The sequence below is a fragment of the Euleptes europaea genome, chromosome 12, assembly GCF_029931775.1.
Source record: "Euleptes europaea isolate rEulEur1 chromosome 12, rEulEur1.hap1, whole genome shotgun sequence".
In the NCBI taxonomy this organism is placed as follows: domain Eukaryota; kingdom Metazoa; phylum Chordata; class Lepidosauria; order Squamata; family Sphaerodactylidae; genus Euleptes; species Euleptes europaea.
Window position 1 is genome coordinate 9,033,045 of NC_079323.1, and position 23,526 is coordinate 9,056,570.

Sequence of the window (23,526 nt, forward strand, 5' to 3'; positions counted from 1 at the left end):
ATGGCAGGAGAAATGCTCGATCCTCCCTTGAATGGGAGACGCATGGCAAGAGATCGGTCTGAAATTCTGAGAGAAAGGTTTGAGCGGCTTGAAGCATCGGACCAGTGAGTGACAGTTTTTTGGCTTTTGAGGTTGTTCCTGTTTGCCCACCATTGATGGGTACACTAACCCCAGATATATGGTGCAAGAAGTGGTTTGATCGGCAGAATATACAACACCATGGTGGTTCACTGGAAAGTATCATACTTGGTCCCGTGTCACAAACCACTACTCCATGCTGGCTCATCTCCCCCCAATCCATCTTAAATCCTTTTAACTAGGTCATGCATCTTTGCATGTTTACAAGTCGAGGGAGAAATGAAAGGTGATAAGCTCTCCTTCTCTGGAGGTTTTCAAACACAGGCTAGATGGCCAACTGTCAGCAATGTTGATTCTATGACCATAGGCAGATGAGAGGGAGGGCATCTTGGCCATCATCTGGACATGGAGTGGGGGTCACTGGGGGTGTGTGGGGGAGGTAGTTGCGAATTTCCTGCATTGTGCAGGGGGTTGGACTAGATGAGCCTGGTGGTCCCTTCCAACTCTATGATCCTGGACTACCCGTATGCGTGTTTCTCCATTGTGGCCCCCACCTTGTGGAATGGTCTACCTGAGGAGGTCAGGAAGGCTCTCGTTCTCCTGACTTTCCGCAAACTATGCAAAACTGAATTATTCAAGAGGGCTTTTTCTATGTAAATAGGGTAGCACTGTACAAAATTACTTGGATGAAGTATTCGGGACCACTTTTTTCTGGTTACTGATCACTCTCTTTAAGTATTTGAAGGGCTGTCACTTAGAAGGGGCAGGGAGCTGTTCTTGCTGGCAGCAGAGGATAGGATTCAAAATGTGTATAGTTTGCTGTAAGTTCTGTGTAATTCTGCTTCATTTAACGTGTCATGCTAACAATGTGCTCTGCTTCAGTTCTGTTTTTATATTTCTGGTTGGTTCTACAACCCAAATATTATTTCATGTTTTATTGAATTTCCTCTCCTGTTGATTGCACTGTCTCACTCTGCGTGTAAATCTGACTTGAGTCCCACTGAGAAAGGGGGACTGTAAATAAACAAGTGACTAAATTGTATGGACATAAGAACATGAGAAAGGCCCTGCTGGATCAGACTGAGGCCCATCAAGTCCAGCAGTCTGTTCACACAGTGGCCAACCAGGTGCCTCTCGGAAGCTCACAAACAAGACCAGGTCATGTGGCTCAGTGGTAGAGCATCTGCTTGCCATGCAGAAGGTCCCAGGTTCAATCCCTGGCCTCTCCAGTTAAAGGGACTAGGCAAGTAGGTCATGTAGACCTCTGCCTGAGACCCTGGAGAGCCGCTCCTGGTCTGAGTAAACAATACTGACTTTGATGGACCAAGGTCTGATTCAGTACAAGGCAGCTTGATGTATTTGATGTCTTCAACTGTACTAATCTGCTTCACAAGGAGTATTTTGGCACCTGACTTAACAAATTTTTGGAGGTGCCTAGGCTTTCATGAGCTGGAGCCCACACTGTTGTTAGCCAAATTGATTGAAGAAGGTATCTTCTTCTTGTGTGGCCTATGCATTTATAAGGATGTATATCAGTTAAGTCACCAGAATTTTCTCCAGGGACTAGCAGTTTTCCACACAATTTTCTAGGCTTGTCAGATATCCAGAGACTATTCCTGTCCCTTTTCAGGAGACATCAAGCTACGGTTTTTGCACTCTCCCACTTGCTCTCCTTCCCTGCCCGAAGCATTGCTTGTGTTCTTTCCTAAGGCTATGAGTTATCATAGAGTCGGAAGGGGCCATCTAGTCCAACCCCCTGCTCAATACAGGATCAGCCTAGAGCATCCCTGACAAGCGTTTGTCCAGCTGCTGCTTGAAGACTGCCAGAGGGGGGAGCTCTTCACCTCCCCAGGTAGCTGATTCCACTGAACAACTCTCACTGTAAAAAAAATAAAAAATCATGATATCCAGCTGGTACCTTTCCACCCATAATTTAAACCCATTATTTCGAATCTTATCCTCTGTTGCCAACAGCTCCCTGCCCTCTCTAAGTGACAGCCCTTCAAATAGTGAAGAGAGTGATCGGGAACAGGAAAAAACCCACTGTCATAAAAGCCCACATGGAAAAAAGACCACTTTGTGTGGGCATTTTTTGTGTGCGCATTTATGACACTGGGTTTTTTCTGTGGTTTTCATGTGGGCTTTTTCATGTGCACTTTTTCATAGAACCAGAGGGATCATGTCCCCCCCCCTCAACCTCCTCTTCTCCAGACTAAACATTCCCAACTCCCTCAGCCTTTCCTCGTAGGGCTTGGTCTCCAGGCCCCTGATCTTCCTCGGCGCTCTCCTCTGCACATGCTCCATTCTGTCCACATTCTTTTTGAAGTGAGGCCTCCAGAACTGCACACAGTATACCAAATGCGGCCTGACCAATGTAATGTATAGCATTCTATGACATCTTGTGATTTGGATGTTATGCCTCTGATGATACACCCCAAGATCACATTAGCCATTTTTGCCACTGCATCACACTGACTGCTCATATTCAGCTTACAGTTCACACACACTGCTACTCAGAAGTGAATCTCCCAACCAGTATGGGTGTTCTTCATTTTTGTTACCCAGATGTAGAACTCAGCACTTATCCTTGCTGAATTGCATCTAGTTCACATGCGCCCACCTTTCCAGTGTGTTCAGATTTCATTGAATTCAATATCTCCTGGCGTGTTCGCTGCTCCTCCCAATTTGGTGTCATCTGCAAATTTAATCAGTAGTCCCTCCACCCCCTCATCCAGATCATTTATAAAAATGTTGAAAAGTACCAAGCCATGTGGCACCCCACTGGATGCCCCCTTCCATTCAGATGAAATGCCACTGACAACTACATTTTGAGCGTGGTTCTTCGACCAGTTTCCTATCCATCTAACTATCCGAGTGTCCAGTCCACAGCCCTCCAGTTTACCCATCAGCTCTTTCAAAAGAAAAGATACCACCTGTAGGAACTGATCAGGCTACCTTAGGCTTCTTTGGGAGCATGCTTCAGAATTATACACTTTACAGAGTTTTTTGTTTGTTGGCCCTCCAGGGCAACTGGCTGGCCACTGTGTGAGACAGGATGAACTAGATGTACCACTGGTCTGATCAAGCAGGGCCCCTCTTATGCGTCTAGTTATTCTGCTTTAATACTATAAGAATCAGATAGTCCTGATAATGTTTCAGTTCTCAAGCACATATCATACTCTGGTGGTTCCAGAAATAGGCCTGTTTGTATTATAAATGAAAGGGGCAGAGCTCTAAACAATATACTATATTCGTAGGTCACTAAAGCTTAATATCTTTGGGTAGCAATTCTAAGATCCCTTTTCCCCTTCCTGGCTCTTCCAACAGGAATTTGTTTCGAACTGGATCCTTTGTCCTTGCGATAAATTCAAGCCTGTGCGGCTTAACAGCAAACAACTACCTGAGGAGAGCCCTGAATATAACCCAAGCTCGGTTTACGTCCGCTCTGCCAATGGCTATCTTGCCGTTCATCTCTACTTTGGTGGTTTACGAAGCTTCTGTTTGCATGCCTTTAATGGAAGGTATGTCTCTCTAAGCTCAGATGAAAATGTTAGCCTTTGAAATGTCTCTGTGGTAACTATCTCACATTGTACAAACATTGGGGAACTTGCAAGAGGCCGTTTGGTGGCTTTGCTAGCGAGGGGGAAGTTGCACCGACATTTGTTGGGTTTTTCTTCGACTTTTGTGCTGCCTGTTCCTTTTATGCATTTGAACCTACCTTCAATTTTCCTACTGGCACGGGACCAGTAGGAAAAAGACAGGCCAAAGTCACCATAGAGTTGGAAGGGACCACCAGGGTCATCTAGTCCAGCCCCCTGCATAATGCAGGAAATTCACAACTACCTCCCCCACCACCCCCAGTGACCCCTACTCCATACCCTGAAGATGGCCTCTCATGAACTGCCTAAGGTCATACTCAGCATTGCTGACAGATGGCCATCTAGCCTCTGCTTAAAAACCTCCAGGGAAGGAGAGCTTATCACCCCCCCGAGGAAGCCTGTTCCACTGAATTACCACTCTTAACTGTTAGAAAATTCTTCTTAATGTCTAGACGGAAACTCTTTTGATTTAATTTCAACCAGTTGGTTCCGGTCCAACCTTCTGGGACAACAGAAAACAACTCGGCACCCTCCTCTATATGGTTATCATATCACCTCTCAGTCTTCTCCTTTTCAAGCTAAACATACCCAGCTCCTTCAACCTTTCCTCATAGACTTTATTCTAACTACTGTATTTTTTTAAATTAGCACTCTAAATTAATATTTAAGCACATATAAACTCAGGTCTGTGTCTGCTAAACTAGAGAGGCGCAGGGTCCCCACCCCAGGCATTTGAAATTGGAAACCTGCTCTCCTGTTTCATTTAGAGTTGGATTTTCAGTTCAGGCAAGAATCATAGAGTTGGAAGGGACCACCAGGGTCTAGTCCAACCCCCTGCACAATGCAGGAAATTCACAACTACCTCCCCCCCACACACACCTCTAGTGACCAGAAGATGGCCAAGATGCCCTTCCTCTCATCATCTGCCTAAGGTCACAGAATCAGCATTGCTGACAGATGGCCATCTAACCTCTTAAAAACCTCCATGGAAGGAGAGCTTACCATCTCCTGAGGAAGCCTGTTCCACTGAGGAACCGCTCTATTAGAAAATTCTTCCTAATGTCTAGATGGAAACTTTTGATTTAATTTCAACCCGTTGGTTCTGGTCTGACCTTCTTGGGCAACAGAAAACAACTCAGCACTATCCTCTATATGACAGCCCCTCAAATACTTGAACATGGTTATCATATCCCCTCTCAGTCTTCTCCTCTTCAGGATAAACATACCCAGCTCCTTCAACCTTTCCTCATAGGACTTGGTCTCCAGACCCTTCACCATCTTTGTTGCCCTCCTCTGGACACGTTCCATCTTGTCTACATCTTTCTTAAATTGTGGTGCCCAAAACTGAACACAGTACAAGAAAGAATGATGGTCTCACCTGATCTCCCTCCTCACTGTTGTTCCATCCTTTTGTCTACACTGGTCCCATGATCCCTGATACAAGTTGGGGGGGGGGGCAAAAGGGGTGTCTCTTCTCTGTTGGCCATTGATAAAGCTGACAAGATCCATCCCATATTCTGCCAGTTACCATACAGAACAAAAGGGTATACATGGTCCTTTCAATTTCAGGTATTATTTCACCAGCTTGGTATATTGGTTAAGAGCGGTGGTTTGGAGCGGTAGGCTCTGATCTGGAGAACCGGGTTTGATTCCCCACTCCCCCACATGAGTGGCAGGTACTAATCTGGTGAACCAGGTTGTTTCCCTACTCCTACAAATGAAGCCAGCTGGGTGACCTTGGACTAGTCACAGCTCTCTCAGCCTACCTCACAGGGTGGCTGTTGTGGGGAAGGCAAAGTGATGGTAAGTCGGTTTGATTCTTCCTTAAGTGGTAGAGAAAGTCAGCATATAAAAACCAACTCTTCTGCCACACATTTTCTTTGCCCAATCAGGGCTCAGGGCTATACTGGTGCTTTCTAGACATTGGCGATGCGCACACACTAGAGCAGGGGTGTCGAACTCATTTGTTACAAGGGTCGGATATGACATAAATGTCACTTGGCCGGGCCATGCCTCACCAGCCCAGATCAGGAGTGGGGGGTGGCTGGCTGGCAGGCCGGATTAAAGCTCTCAAAAGGCCAGACCCGGACCCCGGGCTGTATGTTTGACACCCCTGTCCTAGAGGCAATGTGATCGCTCTGCCATCTTATTCCCTATCTTGGTGACGACACTGCAGTATACTAGTACTCCCTCGCTCCAAGGGCATCGCATGATATATGCATCCAACGCTGTAGTTTTAATTTTCAAGATGGACATTTGCAGCACAAGCTGCAAATGAAGAAAGCGGGGAGAGATGGGGGGTGGTAATGCATTTCTGACATCATAAATTTTGAGCTGCTTCCCGCTATCTTGGCAGCATCTCGCTCTTAATTAGGAAATAGGAGAGGTGTCTGTGTACATCAAGAAGCCATAGACCTATTTAAATACGCTACAACGGCACCCAGAATAGTTTCAGCGAGGAAATGGAAACAAGCACTTCTTCCGGAAATAGAAGAATGGAAAGAAAAATTAATGGAATATGCCACTATGGCTAAAACAGTAAATAGTGACACAAATTATGAGCAGTTTCATAAAAAATGGAAACCAATGTTGAGATTTAATCCTAACCAAAATAAAATAAGAAAGTAGATGCTAATTAACCATAGTGAAACCCAACTTAATTTTATACTTGGACAACCATTATGATTGAAGAACTAAGTATGCTTGATTTGCTTGATAAGGCGATTGCCTGTTGGTTATATGACTAGAAATGTTAGAATCATTTTCTATAATTTTGGTAACTATTTTGATTGCACAATTGTGTTGAATAGCATGGCAATGTAATCTGTTTGATTTGTTTTTGTATGCTTGTCTTTTTAATTGCACTGCTGATATTCCTATTTCACCTTTTTTCCCCTTTGTACCTTTTCCCTTTTAATTTCCCTCTCATCCAATTTCCCTCTCCAGGTGATCTGAATTGTGCAACTTGTACCTTCGTCAGAGGAGGATTAATCGGAGCCGTGCTAGGTTGTTTGTATCCTGCATTTTTAGCCATTCCACTCAATGCAGGACTTGCAGCAAGGTAGATTCTTTTTAAATTTGTGTTTAAGCCAGCCTTGTGAACATATATATCACCCACCATCTAAAAAGCATTGTTGTAGGTGGAAGAGGCACTGCCATCCTAGACCAAAGCTTCTTAAACTGTGGGTCGTGAAAAATTCGATTTATTATCAGTAAATGTTTGATTTATATACCTGGGGTTGCGTAAAAATTTATCCGGAGAAAAGGGATTGTGAGTGGAAAAAGTTTAAGAAGCCCTGTCCTAGACCACCAAGCAAACAGTTAAAAGTTGCAGAGAAACATCTAGTGTTAGGGTAATTTCAAGAACTATCCCCCGTCAGCTTTCTAGAATAATCTCTCTAGTATTTACTGTTGATCTTCAATAGTCGGATGATAGTGTTAAGAGGGAATGATACTTGAATGAAGGTATAAATAAACGGATCCTGCTGTAAGTGGCGTTTATCCAAAATTCACGTGAGAGAAATTGATTATGCAGCACCTTAGAGAAACACGATTTCCAGGGTATCAGCTTTTGAGAGTCAAAGCTCCTTCTGTCGCATTCTCGAAAGCTTATACCCTGGAAATCTTGTTGGTCTCTGAGGTGCTGCTGGACTCAAATATTGCTCTTCTACTGTAGACCAATACTGCTACCTACCCAAGTATGCAATGTTGGCCTGCAACTGCAATGGTTGTATGAGGTTTTACAAATAAACCTGAATGGTCTGGGACTATCGTATCTGCAGGACAGCCTCGCCTGGGGGGTACACCCCCCCCCCAAAGAGTATTACACTCTTCTGGGAACAACAACTTGGTGGTCCCTGGCCCCAGCCTCGTGGAAGTCTGTCTAGGGAGACTCGTGCCCTGTGGGACTTAGTTCAGTTCCGCAGGGCCTGTAAAACGGAGACGCTGCCCTCAGTCATGTCTGGGAGAACAATGGCTGAATAGATCAGCTGGCCTCCCTTAATTTTTTCCTTTCCCCCCTCCTTGTTCTCTCTTCATGTCCCTAATCCCTGGAGGAGCTGGGATTTTCTGGGTCGATGGTGGTCTCCTAGCACCTTAAACCATCCTTACCATCAAGGATATTCTTTTCATTTCTGTGAAGCGGTTATGGAGTTAGGATGCCCTCTTGTTAATCTAAACTGGACAATAAATTGTATGTTTTAATCTTATATTTATATTGTAGCATGTAGTGATTTGTTATTGTTGGAAGCTGCCCTGAGCCCGATCTTGCTGGGAAAGGGCGGTGTATTAATAAAATAAAATTTTAAAAATAGTGTAAATTTCTGTCCTTGGCTGTGCCTATTTAGTATAGTCACTAGTCTTTGGAGCATCTGTCTGCTGTCGAATTCCTCTACTGCAGTGTTTCTGTTTAAGAGTATATTATTTTGACCCTTGCTCCTCTGCAAGTGTTCTCTGTCCAAATTATTCCCTTCGTTCTTCATACAGTATATTTGCATCCCCCACTGCATTGTCCCTTGCAACTTCTTGCGTGCTTCCTCTGATTGCTAGTTAGGTTTAATAGTATCCCATTTGGGATAGAAGAACCTTCATAATGTGTCTTCATGTAATGGTAAACTCCCTCTTAAGGAGGTATTTTGTATCCTGAAAACTGTAGTAAGGATTGGTGTCTTTTTTTTTTTTTAAGTAGAAGCTGCTTTTTAGGCAACACATTTACTATGCTTGCCATTTTTTTGACACCAAAATATTTGGTTGGGTCCTCAATTAAGCAAAATGTTCTGTTTTTCTAGGTATGCCACGGCTCCTCTGCCAAGTAAGGAGAACATGTTCCGGTACTGGATGGCAGTTTGTAAACCAGTTTATAAAAAACTGAGATTTGCTGCAATCCTGCAAGTTGCACTGGGAACATTCTTGGCCTCAAAGCATCATGGAATATATATCAAAATGCTCCAGTTGCCTGAACCTGGAAAGGATCCTGAAGAACTCAACGAATAAAATAAGAATTTTTGCAGCTACTACGTGCTTGATTGTTCCTCCTCTGTGAATATAAAACCTGCAGAAAGAGTCGGTCTAAAAATGTAGCTCTCTTGGCAGTGCTGACCTGGCAATATCAGCCCTCCTGTAAACAGCACAGCTCACCATTTCTCACACTGGGATCCAAAAGGGTATTTGAGGAATTCTGCAACAGACAGCAGGGCCCCACAGCGTTTCCTCCTAAAAGAGAATCACTCGATACTCAAGTCCTGTTTTGGAATCCAGGCCTGCCCCTGCGCCGTACTCAGCACAAGGGGATGCAAAACAGAGCTGTTGTCCAGACAAGAGATGCTGTTCTAATACAGGATTCATTCAGATTCCTATCAGGCAGGGTTGTTCACACTGTTGCAGGGATTTGCTGGGATCAGTGGGAGGGGCATTATTAAATAGAACAGTTGATTTTTATACCCCGATTTTCTCTGCGAGGAGTCTCAAAGCAGCTTACAATCACCTTCCCCTTCTCTCCCCACAACAGACACCTTGTGAGGTAGGTGGGGCTGAGAGGTCAGAACTGTGACTAGCCCAAGGTCACCCAGCAGGTTTCATGCAGAGGAGCGGGGAAACCAACCTGGTTCATCAGATTAGAGTCCACTGCTCTTAACCACCACACCATGTTGGCTTTCGATCCCAGGAGAGCAAAGTTAAAACAGTAATCGACATAGGGACTGGCAGGATACCCTATAAGGGTAAACTGACCTGGTTCTAGAGAATGAGGAAGAAGTTTCTCGTCTCAGAAATGCCTCTTCAAGGAAATATTGTAATGATCAGATGCTGATTTCCCACCCCCCAATTCCTTTCGAGTCAGGCTGTGCAGACTGTTCCTACTGACTTTTGCCTATGTAAATAGTGATCCACTTCACCCATCAAAAAGTTAAAACTGAATACACTTGGCTTTAGAGGGCGGGGTGTATAAAGAAACAGTTGAGAAATAACATATGAACTTCAGCCACTTAAGACTCCGCTCCCTCTAGACTGACAAAGTGGCATGTCACACAAACACAATGTTTTAAACTGTAAATAAACACCCATAAGCTTGGGATTTTGAAATATTTTAGGATAAAAAATTGGAACCATGAGTTGCTGAGAGCTTGAGAACAAGAAGAAGAGTTGGTTTTTATACCACACATGTCTCTACTTTTAAGGAGTCTCAAAGCAGCTTACAATTCACCTTCCCCTCCCCACAACAGACATCTTGTCAAGTTGGTGGGGCTGAGCTCGGAGAGAACTGTGACTAGCCCAAAGTCACCCAGCAGGCTTCATGTGGAGGAGTGGGGAAACCAACTCGGTTCTCCAAATTAGAGTCTGCCACTCATGTGGAGGAGTGGGAAAACCAACCCAGTTCTCCAGATTAGAGCCCACCACTCTTCACCACCACAGTTGGCTGAAAGGGTTGCACGCATTAAGTGGAAGGCTGGATTTCAAATCCCAAGTAAGCTCCATTTTATTGTTTATCTTACTCTTCAACTGAGTCTTAATATGCATGTAAGCAGGAACCAGCAAATACAATTTTTCAGGGAGTTCTCCACTGCTCTTTATTCAGCTTGTATGGGGGATTACCTCACAGGTCAGGACATGGAATTGGGGGGGGGGAGACATGGGGAAGAAATTGCCCCCTCCCTCAGCACAGCTGTGCTTGCTGAATAAGGAGCAGGAAGACTTTCACACCCTTGTATCTCTTCCCTCCAGCATGTCCGCCCAATACACAGAGTACTCCACAGGAGTCCTGTGTTAGTTATCTTTATGGCAGGTGGAATGACTCTGGGTAAGGAGAAAAAGTGAGAAAACTCAGCGTTCTAGGCATAGATCAGTGGATATATGAAACTACATTTTCCTGAACAATTTAAGAACGTAATGCAAACAGGTAAACAGCCACTATGGTTTAACTAGTCGGTTAGTGTTTAAAGTCCTAGTTTTGCAAACGCACAACCCTTACAACTGATTGTTTCACCACCAACGCCTGTCAAGTATTACTGGTCTTCTAATTAAAGTTTCCAAGAGATTTGGAAACAGAGTGAAAACAGCTATGTTCTAACCAGTGTGCAAATCTCACACATTGATGGGCCAGCAAGAACAGAATATGCTCATGACTAATGTTGAAGCTGCTTACAACTGCCCAGGTATTCACACACATGAAGCTGCCTTATACTGAATCAGATCACTGGTCCATCAAGGTCAGTGCTGACTACTCAGACCAGCAGCAGCTCTCCAGAGTTTCAGGTGGAGGTCTTTCGCATCACCTCCGGCCTGGCCCTTAACGGGAGATGCCAGGGACTGAACCTGGGACTTTCTGCATGAAAAGCACATCCTCTACCACTAAGACTCAGCCCCTCTCTAACAAGAGGGTCGGACAAATGCTTATTGGAAAAGTCCTAAGTGCCTGTTTCAACCAGTTCATGGGTGAATGGATGCTTGAATTGTACCTTCATGATGTGGAATGAGACTGTAGACCATAAACCAGTGGATTTATGTCTCAACGTAGCAAGGAAGTAACCCTTAGACTCATTATAAAATGGAAACCTTATCACACATGCACCACCTTACTTTTAAGGGTAGAAACGGCAATAACAAGACACTACTTTTCAAATTAGCTTGCTATATTATCTGTAAGTACATATAAACTCAGTCCTGTTAATAATGCTTCAAACCCACATCTTCACAGATTAGGCTCAGCATGTTCCCGCTTGGGCTGTCAGAGGTATTTCACTTTTACAATAAAAAGCTTACGGCCCTGTTTAAGCCTCCTCAGATCAAAGGGGATACACCTGAAGATTCCCATCTCATCTTACTGCCTACTAAGGTTCCTCCCCCCTAATGAAGTTGTCAGTTTCCAGTCTCTTTTCATTAAGTTAAGGCATGTTTCTGAACAAAAAGTATTTAGGAAAGGAGCCCTTTTAGGAATTTTGGAACTCCCTGCCCCAGGATGTGGTCATGGCTGCCAACCTGGAAGGCTTTAAGAGGGGAGTGGACATGTTCATGAAGGAGAGGGCTATCCATGGCTACTCGTCAAAATGAATACTAGTCACGATGCATACCCATTCTCTCCAGGATCAGAGGAGCATGCCTATTATATTAGGTGCTATGGAACACAGGCAGGATAATGCTGCTGAAGTCTTGTTTGTGGGCTTCCCAGAGGCACCTGGTTGGCCACTGTGTGAACAGACTGCTGGACTTGATGGGCCTTGGTCTGATCCAGGAGGGCTTTTCTTATGTTCTTATGAATGCAGGAAAACAAAAGTAGCAGAGCTTCAGTAATACCATGCCATGTTTTCCAGCCAAATTCTGAAAACCAGTCATGTTTTACCTAAAGTAAGCCTGCAACTTGGGGTTCAGTACAGAACCAAATATAAGAAAATATTTTTAAGAATATACTAGAAAGACAAGCAGGATGCTATAATAACCAGTATAAAAAAGTAATGTCAGGAAAAGATTTTTATGAGGCTAAAGAGATGCTTTACAGGAGGGGAAATGATAGAAGTGACCAGCACCCAGTTATCCAAGTGCAAACCATGTAGAGATTTATTCCAGGGCACTAGTACAATCATGCCTTTGTATATTTACTACTTTTCTGTGAGACCCTCTGTGTGTCACTTCCTAACAAAGGACTCACAACTAGTGTTTGTGCTGCGGAAACTTTACAGATTATTAAGCAACATGACAATTGTGTGTGAAGTTTTACATTTAGAGTTATGCAAAGAGGCTTACTTATACTGGCTCTCTGTTGCTCTCCTGTTCTGAGTTTTCATGTAGCTCGGCTCTTTAATTAGCAAAATATGCCTCAACCTTTTTAATACTGTATTTTAAAACCAGCCCAAAAAGGGTCAACAGAAAGATTTCTAATGCTGGCTAAATGGTAGCAGATCAATTGTAGCTCAGAACAAAATCAATTTTGTTGAGTGCCAGTTTGAGACACGGCTGGCCACAACTACTTTGATCCCACCTCTCCAGGTAGTTACAGGGCACAGAAAAAGCGATCCCCCCACCTCGATACTACTAAGCTGTTTAAAAAGAAAAAAAAGGTAAGTTAATTTACAATATAACATGAAGATACACATACATTTACGCCACATTTTTGAAGTGAGATAATGGCGGTTACCGCACTTGTATTCCCAGCGATGTATTAAGAGTTTGAAAATGTTATAAAAAACATCGCTTTAAAAGGGTTTTTGGATACCACGGCTTATAAATAGTTGGAAGACATCTTCACAGCTAAAGGGGCCAAACAAAGTGCAGTATTTTTTATAATGTTTTCAAACTCTTAATACATCGCTGAGAATACATTAAAAAAAATACTGTTTGCACTTTGTTTGGCCCCTTTAGCTGTGAAGACGTCTTCCAACTATTTATAAGCCGTGGTATCCAAAAACCCTTTTAAAGCGATGTTTTTTATAACATTTTCACTCTTAATACATCGCTGGGAATACAAAGTGCGGTAAACCCCCATGAGTTAAGTCCTCTCTTAACTTGATACCATAATGAAGGCTTAGAAAATCAGGTGAGAAAAACACCAGACAAGAAGTTTATATATCTGAAGTGTTAGCAATATTACAGTGCACTGGCTCCCAGCACCAGATGCATGTTTTCTGCTACTTATTACTAGCCAAAACAATCCATTTCCATATTAAGAAACAGGTGTCTGAATGAAGCATGTACTGCTACAAATATACAACAGCATTAATTTTTCAGCAAAAAGTAAACCTTCCCGTTACGCTTGGCAAAGATTTTTGTTGTTGGTTACTCCTCTTAGGAGACAGGGTATTTATTCTTGCGCCTGCAAGAATTATAACTGTATCACCACTTAAGCGACCATGAATTGTAAAAACGCTCCTGCCAAGATTACTTACAGTGCCACTATATGCAGGTTTATTCCAGTGATAAGAGGATGTCTTACTCAAGTATTAAGAAATCCGGGGGCTGGAGTAACTCTGCACAGGATTGCACTGTTGGAAATGTTCTGACCACGTCACGTGTCAGCAATGTAAAGCATACTAAGCGACTCCATAAGGCACTTGAAATGCCACATTCTGAAAGGTGCTGCAGCTGGAACAACTGCATGTTTATTGGTTCTTGTAGGTTATCCGGGCTGTGTAACCGTGGTCTTGGAATTTTCTTTCCTGACGTTTCGCCAGCAACTGTGGCAGGCATCTTCAGAGTAGTAACACTGAAGGACAGTGTCAGTGTTACTACTCTGAAGATGCCTGCCACAGTTGCTGGCGAAACGTCAGGAAAGAAAATTCCAAGACCACGGTTACACAGCCCGGATAACCTACAAGAACCAATGAACTCTGACCGTGAAAGCCTTCGACAATATTTTTAACTGCATGTTTCTTCCCCAAGCACAGCAATGGCATAAGATTAGTTTTCCCAAGGACAATTGTTCTCATTGTGAAGACTGTAACAGTATCAAACACCAGGACAGTAACTATTTGAAGAGAATAGCAGTCAGTGATCTGTGGCTATTTTGTTAATTCATTTACTAAGAGATTTCTATTGCTGCCTCTCCAGAGGCCTACTCGAGGCAACATACAGTTAAAAATGTTAACTCTTTCCTATGCTGCTGCTGCTTATAATTTACCTTTGTAATTTGTGTACGCATTTAAGACTGAAGTGAGTTGAACAATAAAGCCTTGTAATTAAAGCTGAACAATAAAGCCTGTAAAACAACTTTGTGACTAAAGTACTAGGATTGAATCGAATAGGCAGAATATTCAAGATTGAGGGGGGAGATTTAGAGAGAATATTCTTTTGTGGAATATTAGCCACGATAGCCGAGTGGCATCTCCAAGATCAGAGGCCGAATCACTTTTGATTGTCAGATGCCGGGGAGCATTCAGCACCCAAGGGATGATGTCCGTGGGCCCTAACTGTGCTTTCCTATGGCATATAAATGTCCACTGTTGGAATCAGGATGCTGGACTAGATGGACCATTCATCTAAAAAGGAACGGTTGCTCTTAAGCTGTCGTATCACTATATTACGGTCATTATCTCACCTAGGAAGTGCTAAATGCTAGTAATCTCTCAATATTCTGAGCAAGAGGATGTGACTAGAATTCATGGCGAGTCATCACTTAAACTGATGCCACTTATAAATTCTGGATTACGACCCTAGATCAATAACCCCCTGCACAACTTCAATATCTTTAACTGCACAAAAAATCCTTTAAAGCATGGCATCAATCCATCCCTGACCTTTGAGAGAGATGAGATTTTTATGACGCAAGTCAAACCACAGCATTTGATGCAGTTTTCCAAATAACTCACACAGCCAATAGCGTTTTAAAAAAAATCCAGTCATATCAAATTTAGTTACCATTAAGATAGAAAGAAAATATTTTGAGCCTGTAACCAGAAGATAAACACGTCTTGTTTTATTAGGACATTGTGTTCTCATTAGTGTGACAGAACTATTTACAAAGAAACACACATTTTCCAAGTATGGTTAAATTGTTGAACAGATATTTAACAATATTTCACCAACCAATGAGCAAGGGCAAAAAAAAAACTTTTGCAATTTCTGGTTCAAACATGCTTCAAGAGGCACTAAAATCCCTGCAGTCATAGTTCTGGGTTTTTTCCTCTTAAGTAAATGTGTCATTTGCCTTGCTGCAGAAGCAGGAAGTATTTGGATGCAAACATTTATTTTTCAAGAGGCAATGACACACATGCTAAGTGGAGGACAGTATTAAGTCCCAGAGTATTTTTGCCCAGCAACACACTTTTATTCATACAAAAGAGAAGGGGAAATGGATTTCCATTTTTACAGTTATATTACACTAGGCAAACATACTGTGAAAAGCGATTGTAAAAAAAAGCATCAACCTCTTTCAGTGGAGTGTGTGGAGTAAATAACGGAAAGCAACTGAAGAGCCAGAGCTTATGGCCCCCAGCTAAGGAATAAAATTCTGGGAAGACACAGGAAAATTGCCAAGAGGAACTGCATATTGTCCACTGCATTTTATTGCAGTATAGTTAAATTGCAACCACACAGAATAGAATACCAAGTAAAGTAAGAATTAAAGATTATTTGGTATTCATTTTAATTCAGAGTCTGCAAAGCATGAGTATGGATATCTACAGGACTTTCAAGAAGACTGCGGACAGCAAACAGAGTTTGCACTAGACAAATATGAACGGGCAAACTCCTGTGTATAGGGTTGCAAGCTCTTCAACCAGAATAAGAATACAAGTTGCCCTTTACAAAGGACAGCCAGTCCTGAGATGGGAAATGGGCACAATTCTGCAACAGACAAGAATGTCAAGGAATAGCCATGTCACTGAGGAGAGCAAGATTCCTTCTGGCTGTAGTTCTAAACATATACTTGGAGGTAAGCCACACTGAAGTCAGTGTAACTGCCCTCAAGGGCAGATATGGTCAGTATCACGCTTTCGGGTCTTTATCGATTGGCTGTTGATTTAGCCAATCAAATGAGATTATTGAATGCTCCATGCTTTTTTACACTACCACTTTTCACATGAGTACTGCATCAACTTTTTGGACAAGTGTGATTTAAGTTACTCAAAACATTCACATTATTCTTTTTTTTAAGTGAAAGATAGGAAATGCCCTGTTACCTTTCCCTTTTTCTCTCTCTCATACTACCTTTTAAAATAAAGCAGGAAGTGTGGCCAGCAGCTGGTCCCGTTTCTTCTGCCCCCAAGACAGCTGTATCCACTTCAGCATAAAGAAAAACAAGGATGCTAAATACACATATACTTTATTAAACAGCGAGGTTTCACAAGGACTGTTTGTTGCAAGTGAACGTCAAACGGTTTTGAGAGTTGATTATCATCAGAGGAGGAAGACTCCTTATTTGCATTTAATTCAACACAAAGAGTGAACAAAGGCGGTTCCTTTAGGGAGACAAACACTTTTCCAGACCATTCCTTGTGAAACCTCACTTTACATTTATTTTCACAACCCTTATTTCCCCAATTTACAGACATTAAAATAGAAAACATTATAATACAACAGAAAATGCTAATGGGGGGCAGTGCTGGTCAAAAACCCAAGAATTTTAACAGAACCTTTTTCTCAACACCAGTCATAAAGGTTGCGTGAGCGCTACTATGATGAACACCGGTTCACCTGCAATTATTTTCAATTCAGTAGAAAACAAGGAGATTCTGATTTTCTCTTACTAGTTTACTGAAGCAGATGCCTGTACTTAAGAGATATCTAACATGAGAAATCTGTGAAGACAGATTTCGCTAAGTTATAGCAGATTTAATTTTTTTTAAAGCAAGGAATGGAGGTTTAATCATTTGCATACACTACTACACAGCTTAAGTGAGTGTTGCTTCATTCCAGAACTGCTCTATCGATGTAGATGGAGACTTAACACCACACTAGCAAAACAGGAAGAACCTTTAAGTCAAGAACTTGGCATGCTTCTCTGGACATGTTTATTTCCCTCTCAAATGCTAACATGGGGGTGGGGTAGTTAACAATCCAAATTTTAAAATAAAGGGCGTGGCTTCATAATACATTCTCATTATCTTACTAAAATTTCTTTTGATCCTTTCCTTCATATTTATCAACTGCCAACATGTACATTGAGCAGCAAATGTTTTGAAACGGCTCCCATCAGGTGGAAGCAATGCCTCCAATATAAATTTCAAACACTTACTGCTAAATACATGCCAGGAATTAAAAAAAACTGACAGGGAAAGGCGGTGCTAGACTAACCATTACTTGCAACTTTCCCAGTCAGTCTGAACTGACACACAGATGCTACAAACGTGTCCGTGAGCTTCTGAAAACCTCTGAGGGGCTTGTCCAGGCTAACTGACAAGAAACCCATCAACGCAAAGCTGTCTGACACCACATTACGGGAATATATGGATCCTTACCAGGTTGCGAGGTGGAAAACGACTGTTCTTTTAACCCCTACACAACGGGGCCTGGCAGGGCAAGCACCTAAAAAAGAAACTGTCAGAGAAGTTTAATAGTAATGTATAACAGATGCGTTACGATTTTCACATGCACTTTTTTTCTTTAAACTGTCTTCTGAGCCGTATATTAACGTCTGTTCAGTGAAGATGTCTCGGCGATTATACATTCTCGACTTCTCACGAAAACAGCCTAGGATATTATCTGTGATACAGGATTTTTTTTTTTTAAACTAGCAACCAACGCTATAAGCCCCATTCAGGCCACCTGTGCATATTAAAGAAACCCCGGCAGTCTCCATATATGTCATCTGCACATCAGGCTGGGAGATGTTTTGCCGCCTGCCTGAAAACCAGGTCCTCATTTGACACCCCCCATGCCGAAGAGGCACCCCCACACCCACTGCACCCAGAGGACGCCCGTCTGTTCGCATGCACACACGAAGAGCTTTTGTAGGTGTACGATTTCTATTTTTCCTTTAGATCTCTTGCTACGGGGCCAGGCCAGCTTTCTCCGCTCTTCCCTCCCCCCGCCGACCCTGCATCCCCCTTTCTGCATTTCTTTTTCTCACTCTCTTCATTCCTCTGACTGCCTCCTCCACTAGGCAACCCCCCCGGGGGGAGGCCGCTTCTCTGGCAAGGCACCCCACACCGAATCCGTGGGCTAGGAAGGAAATCGGAATACTTGACCCTACATTTTGGCGGCGAAGGGAGGAGGAGGAGGAGAAGAAGGGTCCCGGGCGGCCTGCCCCCGGGCCGCCCGCCGGGAGCACACGGAGCAGAACTCCACCGACACCTGGTCCCGGTCCACGTGGAGGCAGAGGCCGGCGGGGCCGCGGCAAGGCCGGACATCCTCTTCGCCGTCTTCCCTGGGCCCCGGGAGGGCGTAGTCGTGGTCGCCGCCGGTCCCCCCGCAGGGCAGCCGCCGCCGCCTCCTCTCCCAGCCGCCGTCCTCGTCCTCTCCGCCGCCGCCGTCCTCCTCCTCCTCGTCGTGCCAGAGGCTGCTGCCCACCCGCAGGCCGGCCGCGGCCCCCCCGCGCCCGGCCAGGCGTCCCAGGAGGCGCCCCAGGGCGCTCTGGTTGGCCAGCACGGCGCGCAGGTAGCCGGCCTCCCGCTCCAGGCCGCGCAGGCGGCGGCACAGGCCCCGGTTGCGGTCGCGCAGCTGGCGGTTCTCGGCGGCCAGGCCTTGCAGGCGGCGCTCCAGGCCCTGCACGTACTGCTTCTTCCGCTGGCGGTTCAGGCGCGCCGCCTCCGCCGCCTTCCGCCGCGGCCCGCCGCCGCCCGTCCCCCCGGCTCGGCGCGGCCCGGCGTCGTCGCAGGCCCAGCCCGGCCGGCCCGCCGCCGCCGCCGCCTCCTCCTCCTGGGCCGCCACCGCCGCCTCCAGCCACGCGTCCAGCTCGAGGCCCGGGAAAAGCAGCGCCGCGGCCTCCCCCGCGCCGTCGTCGTGCGCCGCCGGCTCGGCCTCGTCGCCCGTCTCCGCCGCGCTGCCGCCGCCGCCGCCCTCGCGGGGCAGGGAGGAGAAGGCCGCGGCGGGCTCCCGGGGGCTGCCCGGCGCCGCCCGCAGCTGGGCGAGCCTGTGGCGCATGGCGGCCGGGGGGAGGCTAGGCCGCGCCCGAGCCAGCGCCCTCAGGGGACGGCGGGCGAAGCCGTCGCCGCCGCCCGGTGACCGGCAGGCCCGTCCCCTCAGCCGGAGCGACGGAGGAGGCTCCCCGGAAAGGCCCGCGCGCTTAACGGCCGACGGGCCTAGCCGGGCCTACTGCGCCTGCGCGCCCCGCCCTGGCGGAAATGACGTAAGAGAGGCGGCGAGGGAGTGTGTCTCGCCTCGGAGGAGGCGGCGCCGAACAGTGGCGGGCTGGGTTGTCAAGGCGTCCGTTGCTAAGAGACGAAGCCCCGCCCCCCTCAACGATAAGGCTGTCGGTTAGTTTTCGTAAGGAGCAAATAAGATTTTCAAAAAATACCTAAGAGGGGGGGGTAATCGCCGCGAATTGGAAAACGGCAGAAAATATGACGTTGGACAGATGGCGACAGAAAATAACAATAATTCTCAGTGGGTAGCCGTGTTAGTCTGCCTGCAGCAGTAGAAAAGGGCAAGAGTCCAGTAGCACTTTAAAGACTAACAAAAATATTGTCTGGCAGGGTATGAGCTTATATATATACATACACACACATATGTATAATTCACAGTGGGTAGCCATGTTAGTCTGCCTGCAGTAGTAGAAAAGGGCAAGAGTCCAGGAGCACCTTAAAGACTAACAAGAATATTTTCTGGCCGGGTATGAGCTTTCGTGAGCCACAGCTCACTTCTTCAGATACAGCTAGAATGTGAATCCATCGGTCTTTAAGTAGAGGAGAGTTAATTCAGACAAGCATTAGTATGCAAATGTTAGCAGTATGTCAATGTGAATAGCTGGCGTGATGGGATGAGGTGTGGTATGCAGAAGAGTCTGTGATGTCCAGGGGAGAGATGGGTGTGGAGAAATCAGCATTGGTAATGGGCCATGAATGCAAGGTCTTTATTCAGCCCAGGTAAATGCATTGACTTTAGTTTGAATATCAACTGTAATTCAGCAGTTTCTCTTTCCAATCTCCCTTTGAAATTCCTTTGTAAGAGAACTGCTTGCAAAGGAATTTCAAAGGGAGATTGTTCACAGCGGGTAGCCGTGTGAGTCTGTCTGCAGTAGTAGAAAAGGGCCAGAGTCCAGTAGCACCTTCAAGACTAACAAGAATATTTTCTGGTAGGGTATGAGCTTTCGTGAGCCACAGCTCCTACCCTACCAGAAATTTTTTTTGTTAGTCTTTAAGTTGCTACTGGACTCTTGCTCTTTTCTACTAAAGGGAGATTGGAAAGAGAAACTGCTGAATTACAGTTGATATTCAAACTAAAGTCAATGCATTTACCTGCTGGCATTTACCTGCCGGCCACAGCTGCTGGCAAAACGTCAGGAAAGAAAATACCAAGACCACAGTCACACAGCCCGGATAACCTACAAGAACCGATGAACTCTGACCGTGAAAGCCTTAGACAATATATTTTAATAATTGAACCATCAGAATGCAAAGCTGTAACTTGTTTGTTCTGAATCTACCGTCCATCTACTGGATGCCCTCGAGTTCTAGCATTTTGGAAGAGAGAAAGTTCTTTGTCAACTCTCTCCACCCCATGCATAATTTTATATATCTCTATCATGCCTAGGGTTGCCAGCTCCAGGTTGGGAAATACCTGGAGATTTTTGGGGTGGAGCCTGAGGAGGGCAGGGTTTGGGGAGGGACTTCAGTGCCATGGAGTCCAATTGCCAAAGTGGCCATTTTCTCCAGGGGAAATGATCCCTAGTGGCTGGAGATCAGTGGTAATAGCAGAAGATCTCCAGCTAGTACCTGGAGGTTGGCAACCCTAATAATGTCCCTTTTTAGTCATCTCTTTTCTCATAGGGAAGGTGCTGCCCCTAATCATCTTGGTTGCCCTCTTCAGTACTTTTTCCAGCTCTGCGATGTCCATTACACCTAGTAATGCAAGAGGAAGACAAAGATGCAAAAACTGTACTCTTTTTGTACCCTTGTCTTCCCAGTACATGATCCTTGTTAGTGAGTGGCGCTATAAGCAATCTGATGTAAACTTCCCACCGACCTCTGGAGCTTGCAGTTCATAATACCTTTATAGCATCTGGAGTTGGTAACAGCCTACCCTTTAAATAAAGACAAAATAAGTCTAAAAGGTTCAACAGGATTTTCTTAACGGTATTTTCTGTGAAGATTAACACATCCATACGTGAATAATTTCTTTTTTAAAGAGAGGTGCATATAACTCTTGCTGACTGAGAATTCCACATCCTATATCACTCCACATCCTAGATAGACAGATGGAGAGATTTTCAAACTTAATAGATATTAGAAGTGGTGAAGACCAGGAAACAAGAAGTGTATTCCACACACAAGATTTCAAAATTTTATTTTAACTTGTTTTACCCAGTACAAAGAGGTCTATGAGATCTTGACAATATCTGCGCGCCCCCCACCAGCACTGTACAAAAGGCATTAAAACAGGAAAATAATCTTGCAAAATATTATTTTAAGAATGCCTTGGTGGCTGGCAAAGACATGCCTGTTTTATGCCATGAAATGGCGGAGTTTCGTGTTTAACTCTTTCTCTTTAGTGAGCAAATCCATGCTGTGCTTCTTGTAAGCCTCAAACTGCATCCGAAGCCCGACATACGCTCGCTCGGCCCCATCCAGCCTAAACTGCAGGTCTCGAACCCGGAGCACGCTGTCCACCATGGCGGCCTCTGTCTCGAAGCGCTGCTCTGCGGCCAGCTTGGCTTTCTCCATCTCCTCCACCTTTTTCTCCAGTTGCGAGATCTCCCGTTGCTTTTCCTGCAGCACCTTACCTCTTTCCATCGACAGGTTCAGCAGCTCCTCTTTCTCCTGCCTCAGCTGCTCCACTGTGGCTTTCAGGTCTCCATCTCGGAGTTCCTTTTCCGCTTCCTCCAGTTGCTCCATGGCATGGCTGAGTTTTTCCTCGAGGACTTCCAGTTGCCTTCTCAGTGAGCGAACCTCCTCTGCGTGAGAGCTGGCTCGCAGGCTCTGGGCCTCCAGAAGCTCTTTCTCTCGCTGCTGGGCATGCTGGCTTTCTTGTCTGTGGCTTTCGTTCAAGGCCTCCATGTCTTTGGAGAGCTTTTTGTACTGCGAGACGAGGTGGTTCAGCTCCGCCTCTTTCTCCTTCAAAGGCTGGCTGAAGAGGCTGAGGTTCTCTTGGCGCAAGCGCTTGTTTTCTTCCCTCAGCTGCATGTTCTGGCGCTTGTGCTCGTCTTTGAAGTGGATCATGTCCTCGTGGTTGGCGGCCAGGTCCATGAAACGCTCCTCCAGCTGCTGGACCCGCCGGGTCTGGTTCTCCAGTCTCAAAGAGTCCGCCATCCTGAGCTCTTCCAGCTCTGCGTTGAGCTGCTCCAGGGACCTGCAGCGCACCAGGTTGTCGTCTGCTCGCTTCTTCAAGATACAAATGAGCTGGGATTGCTCGTGGATCCGCGAGCGCAGCATAGCCTTCTCCCCCTTTTCCCCGTCAGACAGACCCTGGAGCTTCTCCAGGGACTCAAAGGGTTCTCCCATGTTCCAATCCACATCTGCTCCCATCTCCTTTGGTATTGTCAGAGGAGAGGTCGTCCCTGGATTCTCCTCGTCCTGCGGCATGTTGAGGTCCTGCGGCTTTCTCTTGATGCTTTGGACTCACTTTCTTGTGACACCTGCACTTTCGGTCAGGGGTTTAAGAGTTCTGGACGCCCAGATGACCGTTGGTGAAAATGTTCCAAGAATTCTGTGACGTCACAAGCCAGGAAAGGCGGGCCTTTCTAGAACTTTCTGGAACCGGCACACTTTGGACCACTTGACATCCCATTAGAGTGGCAATGGCACGATGCAGATTTTCGGTGCGAGGCAAGGTTGGCTAGGAACAGAGGCCCCAAAACAAGAGAGCGTGCTTCGGGTTGCTTCTTTCTTGGTAGTGCTTCATTCTTGATAAACTGCTGTATTTTACCAGGGTAAGCGAATCCTGATCAATTAACTTGTGTTCTTTGAAGGAAAACAATAACAGCATTTCATTCCAGTTCTTATTTACTTACTGACCAATAGATTTACATCCCCTCTCCCAGATGGGTGTGTGTGTGTAATGTGCCTTCAAGTCGCAGCCCACTTATGGCGACCCCTTTTGGGGTTTTCATGGCAAGAGACTAACAGAGGTGGTTTGCCAGCGCCTTCCTCTGCACAGCAACCCTGGTATTCCTTGGTGGTCTCCCATCCAAATACTAACAAGGGCTGACCCTGCTTAGCTTCTTAGATCTGACGAGATCAGGCTAGCCTGGGCCATGTTTGTTAGTCTTTAAGGTATATAAAAACACACAGACTGTGCCTTTTGCATTTTATTGCTTTTGGGGGCCCACTGT

At 45.4% G+C, this 23,526-nt stretch overlaps 3 protein-coding genes and 1 non-coding gene across 4 annotated transcripts; 2 read left to right on the plus strand and 2 right to left on the minus strand.

The window, feature by feature from the left end:
• LOC130485533 (transmembrane protein 126A-like) lies at positions 1-8,669 on the plus strand. The gene is made up of 4 exons (XM_056858749.1): positions 1-104; positions 3,406-3,599; positions 6,624-6,738; positions 8,465-8,669. Exons 1-4 carry the CDS (start codon positions 1-3, stop codon positions 8,667-8,669), a joined length of 618 nt encoding a protein of 205 aa, XP_056714727.1.
• Positions 1,236-1,307, plus strand: TRNAG-GCC (transfer RNA glycine (anticodon GCC)). Its single transcript has one exon. It is a non-coding gene; the product is annotated as a tRNA-Gly (tRNA).
• Positions 8,670-17,587: 8,918 nt separating the features above from the next.
• Positions 17,588-19,181, minus strand: CREBZF (CREB/ATF bZIP transcription factor). The gene is made up of 4 exons (XM_056858844.1): positions 18,987-19,181; positions 18,585-18,950; positions 18,292-18,506; positions 17,588-17,636 (listed from the first exon to the last, which is right to left on the minus strand). Exons 1-4 carry the CDS (start codon positions 19,179-19,181, stop codon positions 17,588-17,590), a joined length of 825 nt encoding a protein of 274 aa, XP_056714822.1.
• A 2,519-nt stretch (positions 19,182-21,700) lies between these two features.
• CCDC89 (coiled-coil domain containing 89) lies at positions 21,701-22,780 on the minus strand. Its single transcript, XM_056858683.1, has one exon. It carries the CDS (start codon positions 22,775-22,777, stop codon positions 21,701-21,703), a length of 1,077 nt encoding a protein of 358 aa, XP_056714661.1. The 5' UTR covers positions 22,778-22,780.
• Positions 22,781-23,526: the final 746 nt, after the last annotated feature.